Genomic DNA, 16,370 nt, shown 5'->3' with positions numbered 1-16,370 from the left:
TGTTCCATCGGAAAGCCTGAAATGATCCCGAGCCATGGTGACGCGTCTGGATGCTGCTGTGATGGAAAGAGGAAGCTCCGCCCCCTCCCTCTGGACCATGTGTCCTCCTGTTGCTGAGCTTTTAAGCAGACGCACAAAGAGAGACATGAGTCTCGTGAACGAGAGTGGTTATTTTCTCCACGAGTTAGATCAGCTTTGACATCGCTCAACAATGGACAACTTGAAGCACTCCTGCTGCCTCTGATCCAGTGAAGGTCGCTCCTCCTGATAGGTGCGCCAGAAGAAGATGGGTAGGCGTGAAGCGCACGGAGGCAGAAGCGAAATGAACACCAGCCACCGCTCCGAGCTCGGATGTCTGCAGGACGCGGCGTCCAGCAGCCACCGCGGAGGGAAGGTGGACAGAAGTCTTCCCTACGGCGCAGACAGGAGGCAGAGAGACGCAGAGACGGAGGCGATGAACCGACCTCCTAACGGGGAGGTGAAGAAACACCAGCACAAACACAACCTGAAGCACCGGTATGAGGTGATGGAGACTCTGGGGAAGGGCACCTACGGCAAAGTAAAAAAGGCGGTGGAGAAAGCCAACATGAGAACGGTGAGGGGTGTGAAAGTCTGGAGCATTAAACCTTAAACATGCATCCAAGGACGTTCAATATGACTCTTGACCTCTGACCTAGTTGGTCAGGAGTGTTGGTGTCACTTTGTGTGTCTGTAGGCTGTGTGTGTGTGTGTGCGTGCGCGCGCGCGCGGGTGTATACTTGTCTCTATGTTTAAATGATCAAATTTGGACTTTTATTTGAGCCGATATATCGGTTGGCCGATATATTGAGCAGATATTTATCCAGTTTTTATACATCTGTATCAGCACGATATTTGTCCTAAAGTCTATTAAAAGTCAGGTTCTTTCTCAGGCAGCCTGGTGCTAAAATGTATTTTTACATTCACTAATAATATCTGCTTAATAAAAACTCTAAATTAACTTTATTAGGTGCCTGACTTTAACACTGAGTAGTGCACAGAGTTAAGATTAACTGTTGGTTAAATTCAGAGTTCAAAAACTGATTTAGCTTCAGAAATTTAGTGCATCAGCTGATATTATTAGTGACATTTTAATGTGAAAATAAGGTGGGAAATGACTAGATGTCGCCCCATAAAAATTGTCAGTACATACCGACCATCGGCTTACTCCTACATATCTGCATCGTTATCGGCAATAGAAAAAACAATATGGGTCAACCCTTTATTGTGAATTAACTTTGTTTATGTTAATGTCAGGAATAGAACAGCATTGGTCTGGGTTAGGGTATGGGTTTGGCATAGTGGAGTCACTAAAATGAAGGTAATGAAGAGTCTTCACAAGTATAGCAAGAAAAACGTGTGTGTGTGTGTGTGTGTGTGTGTGTGTGTGTGTGTGTGTGTGTGTGTGTGTGTGTGTGTGTGTGTGTGTGTGTGAGTGTGATGCTGAACTCTGTTTCCTGTTCTGCCCGGCTCAGATGCCTGTAGGGTGACTCACTCAGTCCTTGGACAAGGGATAAATTCATTAAAGCTCCCTCAGCATCACTCTCTTGACCGCGTGAAACAGTCGCTCAGACACATTTAGTTCATAAATGAGTTTTGATTTATTTTTGAAGTAACATTCAATAAAATCATACAGACAGAGCTATTATTTACATTTTATCTCTATGTTGAGTTATGTAGACAGCAGCAGATAAGAAGGAAACCTCTACTTAGCGCGCGCGCGCGCGTGTGTGTGTGTGTGTGTGTGTGTGTGTGTGTGTGTGTGTGTGTGTGTGTGTGTGTGTGTGTGTGTGTGTGTGTGTGTGTGTGTGTGTGTGTGTGTGTGTGTGTGTGTGTGTGTGTGTGTGATTGCCCAGCAGGTGACTGGGTTTTGTAGGACAAGGGGGAAATGCTGCATTCCTTGAGCCATTAGCCAGCGCGGATTCCAAGGATTCTTTAAAACAAAACGGACATTATTTTTGGTAACAGGGCCAGTGGGCTGTTGTCTGAGTTTGATCAAGAGTTTGATGACAGTTTTAGATTAAAAGAGAAAATGAGGCAGTGATCTGAGTTTTAAGGGGCAAAATGAGCAAGATTGTCACATAAATCTCATCATGTTGTTTGAGGTTGCCATGAGCTCTGAATAAAACTGATCATCAGAAGAGATCATGGATGTGATGCATTCTGATGTTTTAATCTCAATTTCTTTAAATTTGATCAGATTTTAATGTGCAGTGCCCCATTTGGAGGCAGTTCTTGTTTTGGAGGCAGAATCTGCACACTCAGAAAGCGAGGCTGAACATTTCTCCTACCCAAAAAAGAAAAGAAAATATTTGGGTTCTTTGAATCTTACTGATTCAGAGTGTCTTCTCGTCAGCTTCCAGGAACTCCTTGTCCCCAAAGTTACAAAACTCCACCATGCAAACTTTAATTGTATTTTAAATACAACATAAACAAATCTTCTAATCCATCCCATAGCTTAACAATGAAAGTATATGTTCTCAAACATCAGATTACTGCTTTTACTCAGCAGTTCCCCGTGACACCGTTCTGAAGTTCCTGGCTACAAAATGAACAGCTTAAGGCTCTGTGTTTAGCTGAGTGGCAACGTTCCGGGTCTGTTTGGCAAAGATCCTGAGTAATCCCATCACTAAATCTTCTGCAGATGTTCTAATGACCCTCGGGATGCATATTTGTGTATTGGTATGTGTGTGAAATTGTTTGTAAAAATGGAAATAGCAGGAAATGAGCTTTTCACACACATTTGCTTTGAAAACAGCTGCGATTCCATGGGGAACAAAGTTGTTTGGACACAATCAGAGCCCTGGAACTAATTCAGTCAACGTGAGGGGAGGGAGAGGAGCAGGGTATGTTGATGTTCTACTTTGTTGGATTGGGTCTTTCTTTGTACCTTGTATTTTGTCAGCATGGCCACTGAGTTCTCCATTCCACTAGTTCTCCAGTGATAATAAGGGTTAGGGTTATAAAATAATATTATCCATTACATCTTCACTAGTCCTGCTGTAGCGTCTCATGTTCCCGTGTCTATTAAATAATGGTTTACTTCGCACACATCACTTTATTTGGAGGGACAATGAGACATATGGAGACATCTGATATTTACACACTAAAGAGGTCACTTTCACCACACTCGTGTCTCTTTTTGAACAATGTTCACATAAAGTTAAAAACTTAACTTTTACATGTAAATTCTCTTTCATGTGATTGGGTAAAACTGGGATTCACCCCGAACGTAAAATAGAATCATCTCTATTCTACATACTTTAGCAACTTTTGCTGATTTTAGAGGTAAATTGATTAATCTGTTGAGCATTAGGGCTAAAATAAAGGAGAAAAATATATTTGAGCACAAAACGCAAGAACTTTGTGAATCAAAAACACCAGAGATCATATTTGAATCATATCAATCAGGCCAATGGCCCATTCATTTACATGGAGGGGGTGGGACTTAAAGCTTGTTCTGGAACCAACCACTAGAGGGACGATCATTTTTCTCTGGTTTCAAAGTCTTGATTTCAGTGTGATGTCTAGCAATTACATACATCATCAGTTACACTTGGCACTTCCTCCTTGTGTCAGTGTACTTACTGTAATACTTCCTGCTAAAGGGGTGTCTTTCACAGCAGGGGGGCTTTTATCATTATAACACCAGCAGACTAAATAGAAGCTGACAGGACTTTGAATTTTAAAATTACTTTTCAGTTTTACGGAAAACCATGCGGCCATTTTATTCACTGTTATCAATGGTTACTTTTCGAATAAAATGGTTAAATCAACAGATTTGAATGATTAGAAGCTTAAGGCTCCTAGGCAGTAACTTTTGTTGCAAATTTTTATAAATTATAACATATAGAAATACTAAATAGCTAAAATTAAGTAAGGTATTGCACAAAAATCAGCAACCCTCTTCTTTGGTTTCTAATGTTAGTATCTCAGTGGCTTGTGGCTAGATAGAGACTCAGAATGTTAGACAATACCAACATTTTCAGTAAAAATTTCACTGATTTGGTTTATTTGACAAGTTTTAAGTCCAAAACCTCAACAGCTTCCATTTTTTCTACAAATGGTGATTGGATCCATTCATCCATCCATGTCTACTGTTGCCGTTTTGTCAAAAAAGTATCTTATTATGTTGTAATTTGTTTGTAATTCATTCTAATTATGTCCATTATGATTATGATTTTATTGCATCATGCAGTCAAAACATCAGACCCTGTTTTCTGTGTCCAATCAGCAACAACATATTTTTGTCTGCCACTAAAACCTGGTATGAGGCAAGTTCCAGGCATCCTAGAGGACTTTTGAGAATATTGTCTCGCAATTTTTCAGTGCATGTTCAAAATTAAAGCAACACATATGGAAACAAACCAAGACGCAGTTATATTTTAGTTAGCTGACTGGGCTTGGTCGTGGATGGTTATCATTAGGTTCTCTATAGCTTCCATACCCCATCTCCAGATCTCTAACCGGGGTGTCTGAGTTTGTGGGAAAATATCCTCAAGTATTTTATGATCACAAAGAAAACACAAATCTAGAAAAGCAACCATTTTTCTTCATTACGCGGCGCCCTCATCAATTATGGAAGGTCAGGCCCGTCCCAGGAATTCACTGGCAAGTGTTTGTGTTGCGTAACCACTGCAGTAGAAGGAGCATGTGAAATGTGTCTTCTAGCGTCTCGTAGATGTTTTTTCCATCAGCTGAGAACGCTGAAGTTTGTGACCTTGTGTAAAGAGGCCAGTACACCCACAGGGTCCCTGTGGGGGTTGACAAAGTCATCCAGCAGCTTGTTCGTCACTCAAGCACACCCTGACCTGACTTCTGTTGGTCTCTGTGCGTATTTTAGTCCAAAGTATTTTAAATCGAACGCTCAGGTGTCTGTCTGCCTTCATCTTGTATTAGTTTGTTGATATTTATGTGACAGTTACTCCACCCAGAGGGGTTTAGGGGGATCATGGTGGGGTGTGTGTATTTTAGTGACAGTGTATGTGTGTATTTGGCGATTGGGGTTACTTTGGGGTACAGTGAGATCCCGGGATTAAGGCAGCAGAGTGTTAACAGTCCAGCTGTCAGCCTTCTGCTTCTGAGCACGCTCACTTCACAGGACACCAGCGTCTAAAGCTCACATAATCGCCTCTAATACCCATAGATTTTATTTGTGCATTAACTGTATGCATCAATGTGTGACTGTTCAATTAAAAGACTTTGCACGTGATATATGAACCATCCATGAGCCCATTTTGGAGAGATAGTCAAATTTAAACAATGAGTCATCAAGTGGACGTGAGGCATCCATGTGTCAATGTTGTCTTCTCTGAAAACGGGGAAACAATTTAATTTTTTTTATGAAAAACACACTAAACCATAACTCTCTGATGGACAGCTCAATTAGTCATCTTTTTTCCTGTTTCTTTAAAAGTTGCAACCATCCACACTTAATCACTACTGAGGCGAACAAAAGGCTTTGTAGAGCATGTTTATACTTAATTACATGTTTTCTTTTCTTAAGGTGGCGATCAAGTCAATCCGCAAGGAACGCATTACCGATGATTTGGACAGAATTCACATCCAGAGAGAGATCGAGATCACCTCTTTGCTCAGACACCCCAATATTATTCGCTTCCACGAGGGTAAGGATGCAAGTTCTGCAATGCACTTCTCATTGGGACTACTGGAAAAATCCTTCAAAAGCTGCAGTATATTCAGAACTGTGCTGCTAGGATCCTGATGAGAGGAAGCAAATATGACCCATTCTTAAATGTCTTCACTGGCTCCCTGTTTCATCCAGAATTGATTACAAAGTTGCCCTTCTCACCCACCAGTGTATTTATGGGAATGCCCCCCCCCCCTACACACACACCTTAAAGAACTTCTGTTTTCACAGACGTCCACACGCAACCTCTGCTCTGCATCAGTACATCTTTTGAAAACTCCAAAGACTAAACTCTGCGCCATGGGAGATCGCACTTTTTGCTCAGCTGCACCCAGACTTTAGAATTCCCCCCCAGGGCATCTGAGGATACCACAGACTATTGGTGCTTTTAAATCTGGTCTTAAAACTTATCTTTTTACCAGAGCTTTCGGGTTAAATTAACTTTGTAGCACTTTGAGATTTGTTTCAAATGTAAAGTGCTTTATAAATCGAATGTATTATTATTATTATTATTATTATTATTATTATTAAGTTCACAGTTATTCTCTTTAGCAAACAGAACAGCATTTTATTAGACAGCAACACGCAACAACAAATAGAGTTAAGGGATGACACTGGAAATAGTATAATTTAAAAGGGAGACTAGGCAGTTTTGGCTTGCTTTTATCACTAGCAAAGTTGTGGTTTCCTCATTTATTCAATACATTTGCAGTGTTCTCTAGTGTTAATCTATGCCTTATGAGTAATTTTTAAAAAAGCTATGATGCTTCTGTTCTGAGATGCAGAAGTTTGCTGGTGAAGAGGTGGGCTGAAAACTGCCAGATTGCTCATTATTATTAATAATATGCACACGCCTCACTTCTGATTGGCTAAGACGCGTTCAGCCTTGTTGCAATGTCACTATCACCAACACACTCTCTCCTCGCTGCAAAAAATGTTTAAAAAGATGTCCTGTGTGCGAGGCCATTATTGCAAATGCACAGTGTGACATCACAGTGTAAAGATTTTTAAATCCTAGCATTTTGCCACCTATTTTCTATTAGAAGCTAACACAGGAGATAGGTGAAGAAGACTGTTTTCATGTTCAACCTGCATGAAAAACTCAGAGTGACTGATTATGATCAGAAATAATCATAAAAAATGTTTTTTTTAAGTCAACCACACCTTTAAACTTATCTCTTTGATGTGTGTTCATCTTTTTAACACTTTAATCTAATTGCTGAAATGTCTGCTCAGCCTTAATTAGTGTCTGCAGGAGTGGTTTATCACTAAATCAAATAAATCAGCTGTGTTCACGATCTAAAATATGCAGGAGACCAGCAGGAAGCAGACTGAAGCTCCAGGCATGTCAGGGAGCGGACCGGCACTCTGAAGTTGCAAGTGCAGTATTCTGGCCACTAGGGTGGTTGAGGTCTGAGTGACAATTCATTAAACCTGTAAAGGGTGATTTTAGCACAAACTGGCTTAAGAAAATTATTTTAAATATGAAAATGTTGCATAGTGTACCTTTAAAGAGCAAAAATAGAAATGACTGTTAACTGTCTGAATAAAACTTTCTGCTTTGTGGCATGAACATGCAAGTTCTTCCAGGAATTATTCAAATTAAATAAATAATACATCATGTTATGAGGACTGGAACTTATTTTAGGCCCACTTTGACCTTATTTTTGAAGCATTTTCGAAAGTTTCTAAAGGCAGGAACAAATAAATAAATAAATAAAACAATAAAAACGATTCCCCAAAATAGCCCATAATTATTGTTTGTGTTTATCGATACACATTTGGTCCAAAAAGGAGAAACACACTTTGAAATGGAATTTTTTAAACACTTTGCAAAAATCTGAATCCCTCTGTATTACATTGTAAACACATCAGTGTTGTTAGTCAATATGAAATGTTCCCTGTGCTGTGTTGACAGTGTTTGAGAGCCGGGATAAGATTGTGATAGTGATGGAGTACGCCAGCAGAGGAGAGCTGTACGATTACATCCAGGAGAGGAAACGACTGCCAGAAACAGAAGCCAGAAGCATCTTCAGACAGATCACATCTGCTGTCCACTACTGCCACAAGGTCACACACTTATGTTCTTCAAACATGCCCCAGGATTGGAGCATAATTTAGGGCAACACACATAGGCACGTGCCGCCTTTTCAGTTGAGCATAAAGCAAATCCTTTCCTGCTAAATCCTCTAAATCCTAATCATAATACTGTGGAGAAACTTGACTTTAGTTTTCACATCTCTCTGGGTTAAGATCATATTACACTTTGATCGCCGTTTGCAGTCACACACTGACATGTTTACCCACTTCCGACCAATTTATTGTATGCCTTGGCAGAGAAACAAATCCTTCTGTGTTTCTTTGTTTTGATTGTTGCTGTCCACAAAAGATTAAGAGCTGAGCCAAAAAGTGGGAATTATCAAACAAATGCATAAATCCTGTTAATGCACAGCAGAGCTGCACCTGATGGTCAGGTGAGCGGATTTTGTTTGTTTGGATTCTTTGAAAAATCCTCGCAATAAACTCAAATTACCATCCAGCTCCTGTGGTTTGCAGAGAGGAGAGGAAGGGAGATGGTTCGTTCTCCTACTGGTCCTGAATATTGTCTCAAAATAAACATGAATGTTCTGGTATGAATGAATTATTGAATGTGACTCGGAGGTATGCGGGGCAAATATGGAGAGATTTCCACTGCTTCAAGCAATGACTGGAAATAACTGAATTAAAAATAACAATAATCTGATTAAGAAACCATGCTTGTTTTGGTTTTGTCTGCTGTTCACACAGACTGACATTTTCTAGTCAGGGGTCAGTTCCTCCATGAGTCCACTGAAGAGTGAAAGAGAACAGCAGAGCTTCAGGTTTCTTTGCGTCACTCAACTTTCTGGGTGGCCACGCTTATCTATAGAGACTTTTCTCATAAACTGCTGCCAGCTCGGTATCCGTGGAAACATTTGCTCCTCCAACAGACTTTTCCTCCAATTGGATCTTTTAGTGTTTTCTGACTCTGACTCACCAGATTCCACAGCTGCTTGCCTTTTTTTTAACTTTGCCATGGAATTGAATATAAAACAAACCAAGCTAAACACATTGTCATCTGACTTTTAACATGTTCTGCAAGGTCATGGCTTCATGGTTTGTTTTCAACTCTATTTGCAGAACGGTGTTGTGCATCGAGACCTCAAACTTGAGAACATCCTTTTAGATCAAGATATGAATGTAAAGGTAAGATAACTTCATGAATAACCCAGTTTTTATGTATTTTGGGAAAATTAAAGGAATGGTTCACTCGTTTAATCAATACATCTGCAGTGATTGCTAGATCAGAGGAGAGCTTCAGATGGCGGGATTTGGGGTCTTACTTCCTGATATTTGGACTTTTCACCTCTGGTTGGCTAACAGAAACAAGACTCTACCACTGGCATTGTTTGCTTTGCAATGTTAATGCTTTATCTCTACCAGTAACTCAAGCCTGAAGGAGTTTTGCCATGTGGTGGAGTCGCTAATACTAACAGTTAGCTTCTACTAGCCGAGACGTTCTCTGCTGTTTCCTGTACGCTAAACCAACAGCAGCCTTCCCCGTAGTGAGTGAGATGGGTGAGAATGTTAAGTGACAGTGTGATGCCACGCTGTCAGGCTTTTCAAATTCTAGCATTTCGCCGTCTATTTTCTATCAGAAGCTATTGAAGAAGATGGGTGCAGAAGACTGTTTTCATGTTCAACCTAAATCAGAAATAATAATTAAAATGTAGTTTTTCAATCCTCCACACCTTTACGTTTTCCTAGGACTAAATATTAAAACGTTTTCTCTAAAAATCACTGGTCGCCTGATAATAAAAATAAAATATTGGATTTAGTGCTTCTATGTTTAGCAGTAAAATAATAAAAGTGCACGTTCAGAACATAAATTGCAGGTTTTTTTTCCATCTGCAGTAATGTTTTTATACCATTCAGTCCAAACCTGAGTAAATACAGTGGATGGTCTAATAAAGTAGCCCTGAGGATATACTTTGTTTTACTTTGTCTGGATATTGCTGTCCTTATATGGGAGCTGTGGATGGCCGAAGGGGTGCGCAGGAATCCAGCAGCAATCTTGGCACACCATTTGAACAAATGAAAACACTGTCTGTGCAGACCTCTCAGCAGCTTTTCCTTCAATACCTCCTTAACCACAGGTTCAAAACACTGGTTTTTAACAGCGTCTGCTGCAGGAAATGAGCTGGTCTCTGTGTAATGCATGTTTTTGTTATGTCTGTACAAAAGCTGCAAGTGTGACAACAGGAAGAGGGAGAAATGTTTGGTCAATTCCATGGTTTTGGTCAAGTCACACAGAAATGTATGAATGTGAAGTGTGCATAACTGAGTTGAACCCAGAAGACATTCTTGTATTCAAATGCTCAGTTAAAGTATAAATATTAAGTACTTTTTACTCAGTGCACACACCCGTTAAGACTTCTTATTTTTAACTCAAAGCCTAGTGAAATTCAGGTTGTTTGTCAAAGATAAAGCATCATCAAATAGATTGAAGACAATTGATCTGAATGCCCTTCAAGTGTTAAAGGTGTGGTTCAATGAGGAATCATTTTTTTTATGATTATTTCCAATTATAATCATTCACTCTGAGTTTTTTATGCAGGCTGAACATGAAAATAGTCTCCTACACCTATCTCCTGCCTTAGCTTCTGATAGGGTTAGGGTTTGAAAATAGATGGTGAAATGCTAGGATTTGAAAAGCCTGACAGCGTGACATCAGGTGGTGCTCACTCCTCACCCCTGCCACGTGGACCCAAGGGATAAACCATCAACCCTGTTCAGTGGTCAGCTTTCCTCGCGGGGTCACACCTATTAGGACAGTGGGAGGGTTAAATGAGTGACCCAGACTCTAAATACTAAAATATGCTTCCCTGAATGTCAAAGGGTTAAATGATCCCATTTATGGTTGTAGAGATGAGTAACTGGACGAAGAGTCTTGGCAAACTTCTTTTGCTTCTACATTCTTTGCCAATTTGAAATTTTTCTGACATTTTTTGTAGTTTTTATGAATAAAGACTTATTTCTCTACTATACGTTTATGTTTCTGCTAAAACACAAATGCAAGCACAGGATCCCTACAAACGCACTTTAGTGAAGACAAACACTTGGAGGATACCTACACGTAGTGGATTTTTTTTCACACATTGTTGATGTCTGAGTGAACGATAACACTGAGCTGCCTTGCATGCAATCTCAGTAAGTAGGTCTCTGCTGCCCTGCTGAGTACTCCTGGAAATAAAGTTGTCATGTTGAATATATTTAACACCAGTGGTTCTGATAGCTGAGCAGCGTGCATGTTCATAATCTCTTCAGATAGCGAGGTATGTGTGTGCATGGGTTCTCACAGCCTCGAGTGAGTGATTGTTCCATTACGTGAGCTCGAATGGCTCGATGTTCTTGGCTCCCTTCTTTCCTCACTCACACTTGCCCTGGCAAAAGCTCAACATTTCTAATTTTGGCTCATTTAAAAAGAAATAGTGTTGAGTAATTTTGTTTTCACCACACGGCTCCACATTTACTGCAAAAGCACTCACTGAAAAGGAATCTAAGTTGCATTAAGAAGAAGCACGATTTCCAAATAATGGAAATAAATGTGATGATGAGCTGAGTGTTCACTGGTTTGTCCTTGATTTAGTCATGTTTAAGCTTTTTGTGTTAGACACCAACAAATCTGGGCAAACATCCTCATATTTAATTGGTAGTTTAGTCACTCAAATGTTTTTCATGTTGCACAAATATCAGTACAAATCAATCACGTGGCTTTTGGAATGAATGGAGTTACAACTTACTGGGTGTTTCCCCATTACTACCAGAAATGAATGCATTCTCATTTCCTTCCTCTCTTTGTTTGCAGCTCGCTGACTTTGGCCTATCAAATAATTTCCAGAGAGACTCTCTGCTGCAGACCTACTGTGGAAGTCCTCTTTATGCTTCACCAGAGATTGTGAAGGGTCTGCCATACAAAGGACCAGAGGTGAGTCCAGTAATGGAATCAAAGAGCATCAACCTCCAACTAAACTCCTGTCAGGGTTTTCTCAGAAAACCACGTGTCCCACTCAGATCAGATCACACATGAACCAAATTAATTAAATTGTCCCTATTTAATTCAGATTTTGTTTAAACTTATGATTGTTGTTAAATGTGTTTCACAGAAAAACTAATTTTTAATTATTATTTCTAATTATATTCAGTCACTCTAAGTTTTTCATGCAAGCTGAACATGAAAAATAGTCTCCTACACATATCTCTTGCATTAGCTTCTGGTAGAAAATTAACAGTGAAACGCTAGGATTTGAAAAACCTGGCAATGACACGTCACACTGCCAATTAACATTCATGGACTCACCCATCTTGACTCATGACAGGGAGGGCTGTTTGTATCTTAACATCCAGGAAACAGCAGAGCACGTCTTGGCTTGTAGAAGCTAATTGTTAGCATTAGCAACCCCACCACATGCAGGTTGGTGTTGTTTGTGGAGATAAAACATCAGTATTGCAAAGTAAACAGTGTCATTGTTAGAGTTGCTTTGCTGTTACTGTCAGCAAATTGCATCAAGTCACTAACACTGACTCTAGTCAGTGACTCAATGCAATCTGCTGGGTTCCTTATATAGGGAACCTTTTACTGATTTGCTTAATGAACTGACCTGTATTGGAATGTTTACTGTGTGAAGTGCCTTGAGACGACTCTTGTCGTGATTTGGCGCTATATAAATAAAGTTGAATTTAATTGAATTGCTATCCAATCAGAGGTTAGATGTCCAAATATCAGGAAGTACGACTCCAATCCTGCCGCATGAAACTCTCATCTGCTCTGGCAATCTTCTAGATCCTGAAACAGGACACCAGGGCTTTTTGTACCCAGAGTACAACTTATAAAATAATAATTCCTAATAGAGACCACTGCAAATGTATCGGATCAAGTTAAAAGTGACGTCATTCCCATATATTAAATATCTATTGTGTATTTTATTAGTGTATAGTCAAAAGCACAAAGAGTGTTTATCTTAGAGTCACCTGTCCTACCCACTGCAGTACAGCCATGTTAATACAGTGTGTTATTACTGCAGCTATTACAACACTGAGGATCAGTTTATATAGTTCTCTTGTTTGTGTTTTTGTGTGTCAGGTGGACTGTTGGGCTCTAGGGGTGCTGCTTTATGCGCTGGTATACAGCAGCATGCCGTTTGATGGAGCCAATCACACTAAACTCACAGAACAGATCAGCCAAGGCCGCTATCGCAGACCCAATCCACCCTCAGGTAAACCCGCACACTTAGCTTTATTATCAGTCAAATCTAATAGTGTGATGTGTGAAGCTGCTACCATTTACAACCCTGCTGTCCCCTCCAGATGCCTGTGCTCTCATCGACTGGTTGTTGGCGGTGCGTGTGGATGAGAGAGCCACGATAGAGGACGTGGCAAACCACTGGTGGGTAAACTGGGGTTATGAAGAGAGTGTGTGTGACTGCCCATCATCCCCTCACCAAGAGTGTCCTTCACCCTTGTTGGCTCGCTACATCGACTGGCAGAATCGAGTCAGTACTGCTGGCAATTTGACCGTCAACCCGGGGAGCCTGTCCTTGGACATTTCCTGTCCTGCTAACGCCTTTTACTTCAGCTCACCTCTACAGAATGACTGTGGTGGAGGTAGAAGGGAGCACAGGGGAATTTCAAACCTCAGAAAGTCCCGCAAGGAGAATGTGATTCCCCAGAATGCCCCTGGAGCTTGTGGTGGTGTGGCTTTAGCAGCTGTCTCTTTGACTGTGATGTCTGCTTCTACCACTGAGAGAAGAAAACCCAAGGGTATACTGAAACATCAGAGGAGCTTAGATTCAATCTTTCACAACCCAACAAAGGAGAACTCCTCTCAACAGTGTCACACACTTCCTCAACCTCATCGGACACAAACATTCAGTCACATACACATGGATAACCTGTCCAAAAGTTTTCCACATCCCTCTACGTTTAGTCAGCCTTCATCTAAGATGCCCAAGAAAGGGATTTTAAAGAACTTGTATATCAGGGAGTCGGGATACGGCTCTGAAAGGATCAGCTCTAAAGGAGGAGTCAAAGAAGGCAATGAAGGTCAGTCTGGCTGCAGCCAACAAGACACACCGCTACCAGCTGTTCAAGATAGTCCTACCTTGCGCACAGAAGCAGTCAGAAGAAGAAAAGGTATCCTAAAACGTAACGGAAAGTTCTCTCGCAGTCTGGATCTTTCCGACAACCCAAGTTCTCCCTGTCCAGCCACCGCGATATTCCCTGAGGCTCTGCAGCAGCTCCTGCAGGCGACAGGGGATGTCGAGGACCGCCATAGTCGTCCCTCTAGCGTGGTCAGTGAGGACAGCCTCTTCTCCTCTGATTCCTTTGATCTGATAGATCTCAGCACCCAGCCACAGCAGGGAGTTTTCTCCCTGGAAACGCTGCAAGACATTGTCAGCCCTGAGGAAAACGTGGAGCAGACAAGAGCTAAAAGACTCTGAAGACAAACAAAGACAGGAAGAAAATCGAATGTGAATGGGAGAACTGAAAGATTGTTTATTTCACTTCATTGCCTATCGAAAAACTGAACACTAAATTGTGGAAAGGTTGCGTCTCAAGTCCACTGCCTGATCTGGACATTTCACTGTCAGCATAAAACACCATTTCTGACAGAATAACTGTATTCTGCATCCAAGCCAAGCCAGAAACAAGTGAAACCTGAAGAGTTTCTGCTGTGTCAATGTGACTGATTATGTTTATTGAGCTCCGTCTGAGAAGGGTAGGACACCGGATCAGGGACAAGTATGTTGTTCACGAGTGAGGGAAAGATGGAGCTCAGGATCAAAAGGTGGATTGGTGCTGCGTCTGGAATATTGCAGGCGTTGTACCGATCTGTCGTGGTGAAGAGAGAGCTGAGCCAGAAGGTGAAGCTCTCCATACGTTCCTACTCTCTCCTGTGGTCACGAGTTTTGGTTGGTGATTGAAAGAATGAGATCGTGGATACAAGTGACCAAAATGAGTTTTCTCCGCAGGGTGTCTGGGCTCTCCCTTAGCGGTAGGATGAGAAGCTCGGTCATCGGGGAGAGGCTCGGAGTAGACTTGGAGTAGACTAGTAGATGCTGGCTCAGGCATCTGGTTAGGATGCCTCCTGGACACCTCCCTTGTGAGGTTTTTCAGGCACTTCCAACCAGATGGAGACCCAAGGGAAGACCCAGGACACGCTGGGGGGACTATGTCCCTCGACTGTCCAGGGAACGCCTTGGGAATCCCTTGGAGGAGCTGGCCCAAGTGGCTGGGAAGAGGGAAGTCTGGGCCTCTCTGCTTAGGCTGCTGGGCCCCTGACCTGACCTCGGATAAACAGACGAAAATAATAGATGAATGGAGCTCTCTCAGACCCCAGTTTTAACTTATCATGAATGAATTTGAACATTTTTCGGAATTCATCTTTCTTTCTTTCTTTCTTTCTACACAAATAAATTGTATCCATTTATTCTGTTCTCTTACTCAAGTAGTTATTTAACTTTAGTGAGTGGAAACTTTTTAATTTCTAGGAATCCAGTTCAGATTTGTGTGTGTGGAGAAGATCCATTGTCCGTATATTGTGAAGTGACTCTTAAACTGACATTTATGGTGTTAACAGCAACATTTATCGTTGTTTTTTGGCCTTCTAGATTCAGAAGCCTTTAAGTGCACTAAAATGAAGTCATGAACAGATGTGCTGTGGGAAGAAATTTGACTATTTTATGTTCATGTTTAGCTTTTCATCCATTTTTTCGAGCTGCACTTTCTGCTCATATCCCAAGTTTTGCTTTTCACACAGTTGGCTCACCTTGTCTGTAAATCCGTTAATGAGAACACCTGTGCACAACTGCATTAAAAAATTAAAGTTTTGTGTTTATGTGTAACTTTAAAAAGGCTGCATGATGAAGTAACGAGTTACTGCTTTGGTCACATCACATCAGGTTAATTTATTATTAGTTTTGCACCAACTTTGTGTTAGTGGTAGATTTACAGCATGGCTTTTTGCTGTGATGACACTCATGCCACTGTGGAAGTTTAAGGTGATTTGTCCAGAAGATGCTTGTTATTTTACATTTGTAAACTTCATACTGCAAAGAAACCGGTTTGTTTACCATGTTCGCAAAAATGAACTTTTTATTGGATGCTTAGTAAATTATTTGAATACTAAATTTTGTCCTTATTTATCTGGGGTTTTTTTTTTCAAAATTTTTAGGTAAAAGGTGTGTGTGTGTGTGTGTGTGTGTGTGTGTGTGTGTGTGTGTGTGTGTGTGTGTGTGTGTGTGTGTGTGTGTGTGTGTGTGTGTGTGTGTGTTAGTACACACATAAGCCACTCCATAGACATTTTTTGACTAAAATATTACGAGGTTTTTTGTGTTTCCTCAAGTTTGTATATAAGAGCAAGTGAGTGAACAAAAGCAGAACAAAATGGTAAATGGCCTGTATTTGATATAGTGCCTTCAAGAGTCATGGAACCCCCCAAGTTGCTATACAATACAATCAGTCATTCACCCATATACATGCTCGTGGGGATGAGCTACGATGTAGCCACAGCTGCCCTGGGGCACACTGACAGGGGCGAGGCTGCTGAGCACTGGCGCCACCGATTTCTCTGGAAACCAGCAGCAGGCAAGGTGGATTACGTGTCTTTTCCAAGGACACAACA

The 16,370-nt window shown here is 41.1% G+C and overlaps 1 protein-coding gene across 1 annotated transcript; it reads left to right on the top strand.

Annotated features, from left to right (window-relative positions):
- The first annotated feature begins 12 nt into the window (after window positions 1-12).
- LOC107391015 (NUAK family SNF1-like kinase 1) lies at window positions 13-15,889 on the top strand. Its single transcript, XM_015968042.3, has 7 exons — window positions 13-595; window positions 5,525-5,645; window positions 7,587-7,738; window positions 8,828-8,893; window positions 11,556-11,675; window positions 12,831-12,963; window positions 13,055-15,889. The coding sequence occupies exons 1-7, from the start codon at window positions 287-289 to the stop codon at window positions 14,185-14,187; spliced, it is 2,034 nt and encodes a 677-aa protein (XP_015823528.3). The 5' UTR covers window positions 13-286; the 3' UTR covers window positions 14,188-15,889.
- Window positions 15,890-16,370: the final 481 nt, after the last annotated feature.

The sequence above is a fragment of the Nothobranchius furzeri genome, chromosome 15 (genome assembly GCF_043380555.1).
Source record: "Nothobranchius furzeri strain GRZ-AD chromosome 15, NfurGRZ-RIMD1, whole genome shotgun sequence".
In the NCBI taxonomy this organism is placed as follows: Eukaryota; Metazoa; Chordata; class Actinopteri; order Cyprinodontiformes; family Nothobranchiidae; genus Nothobranchius; species Nothobranchius furzeri.
This window is presented reverse-complemented; position numbering and strand designations above follow the sequence as displayed.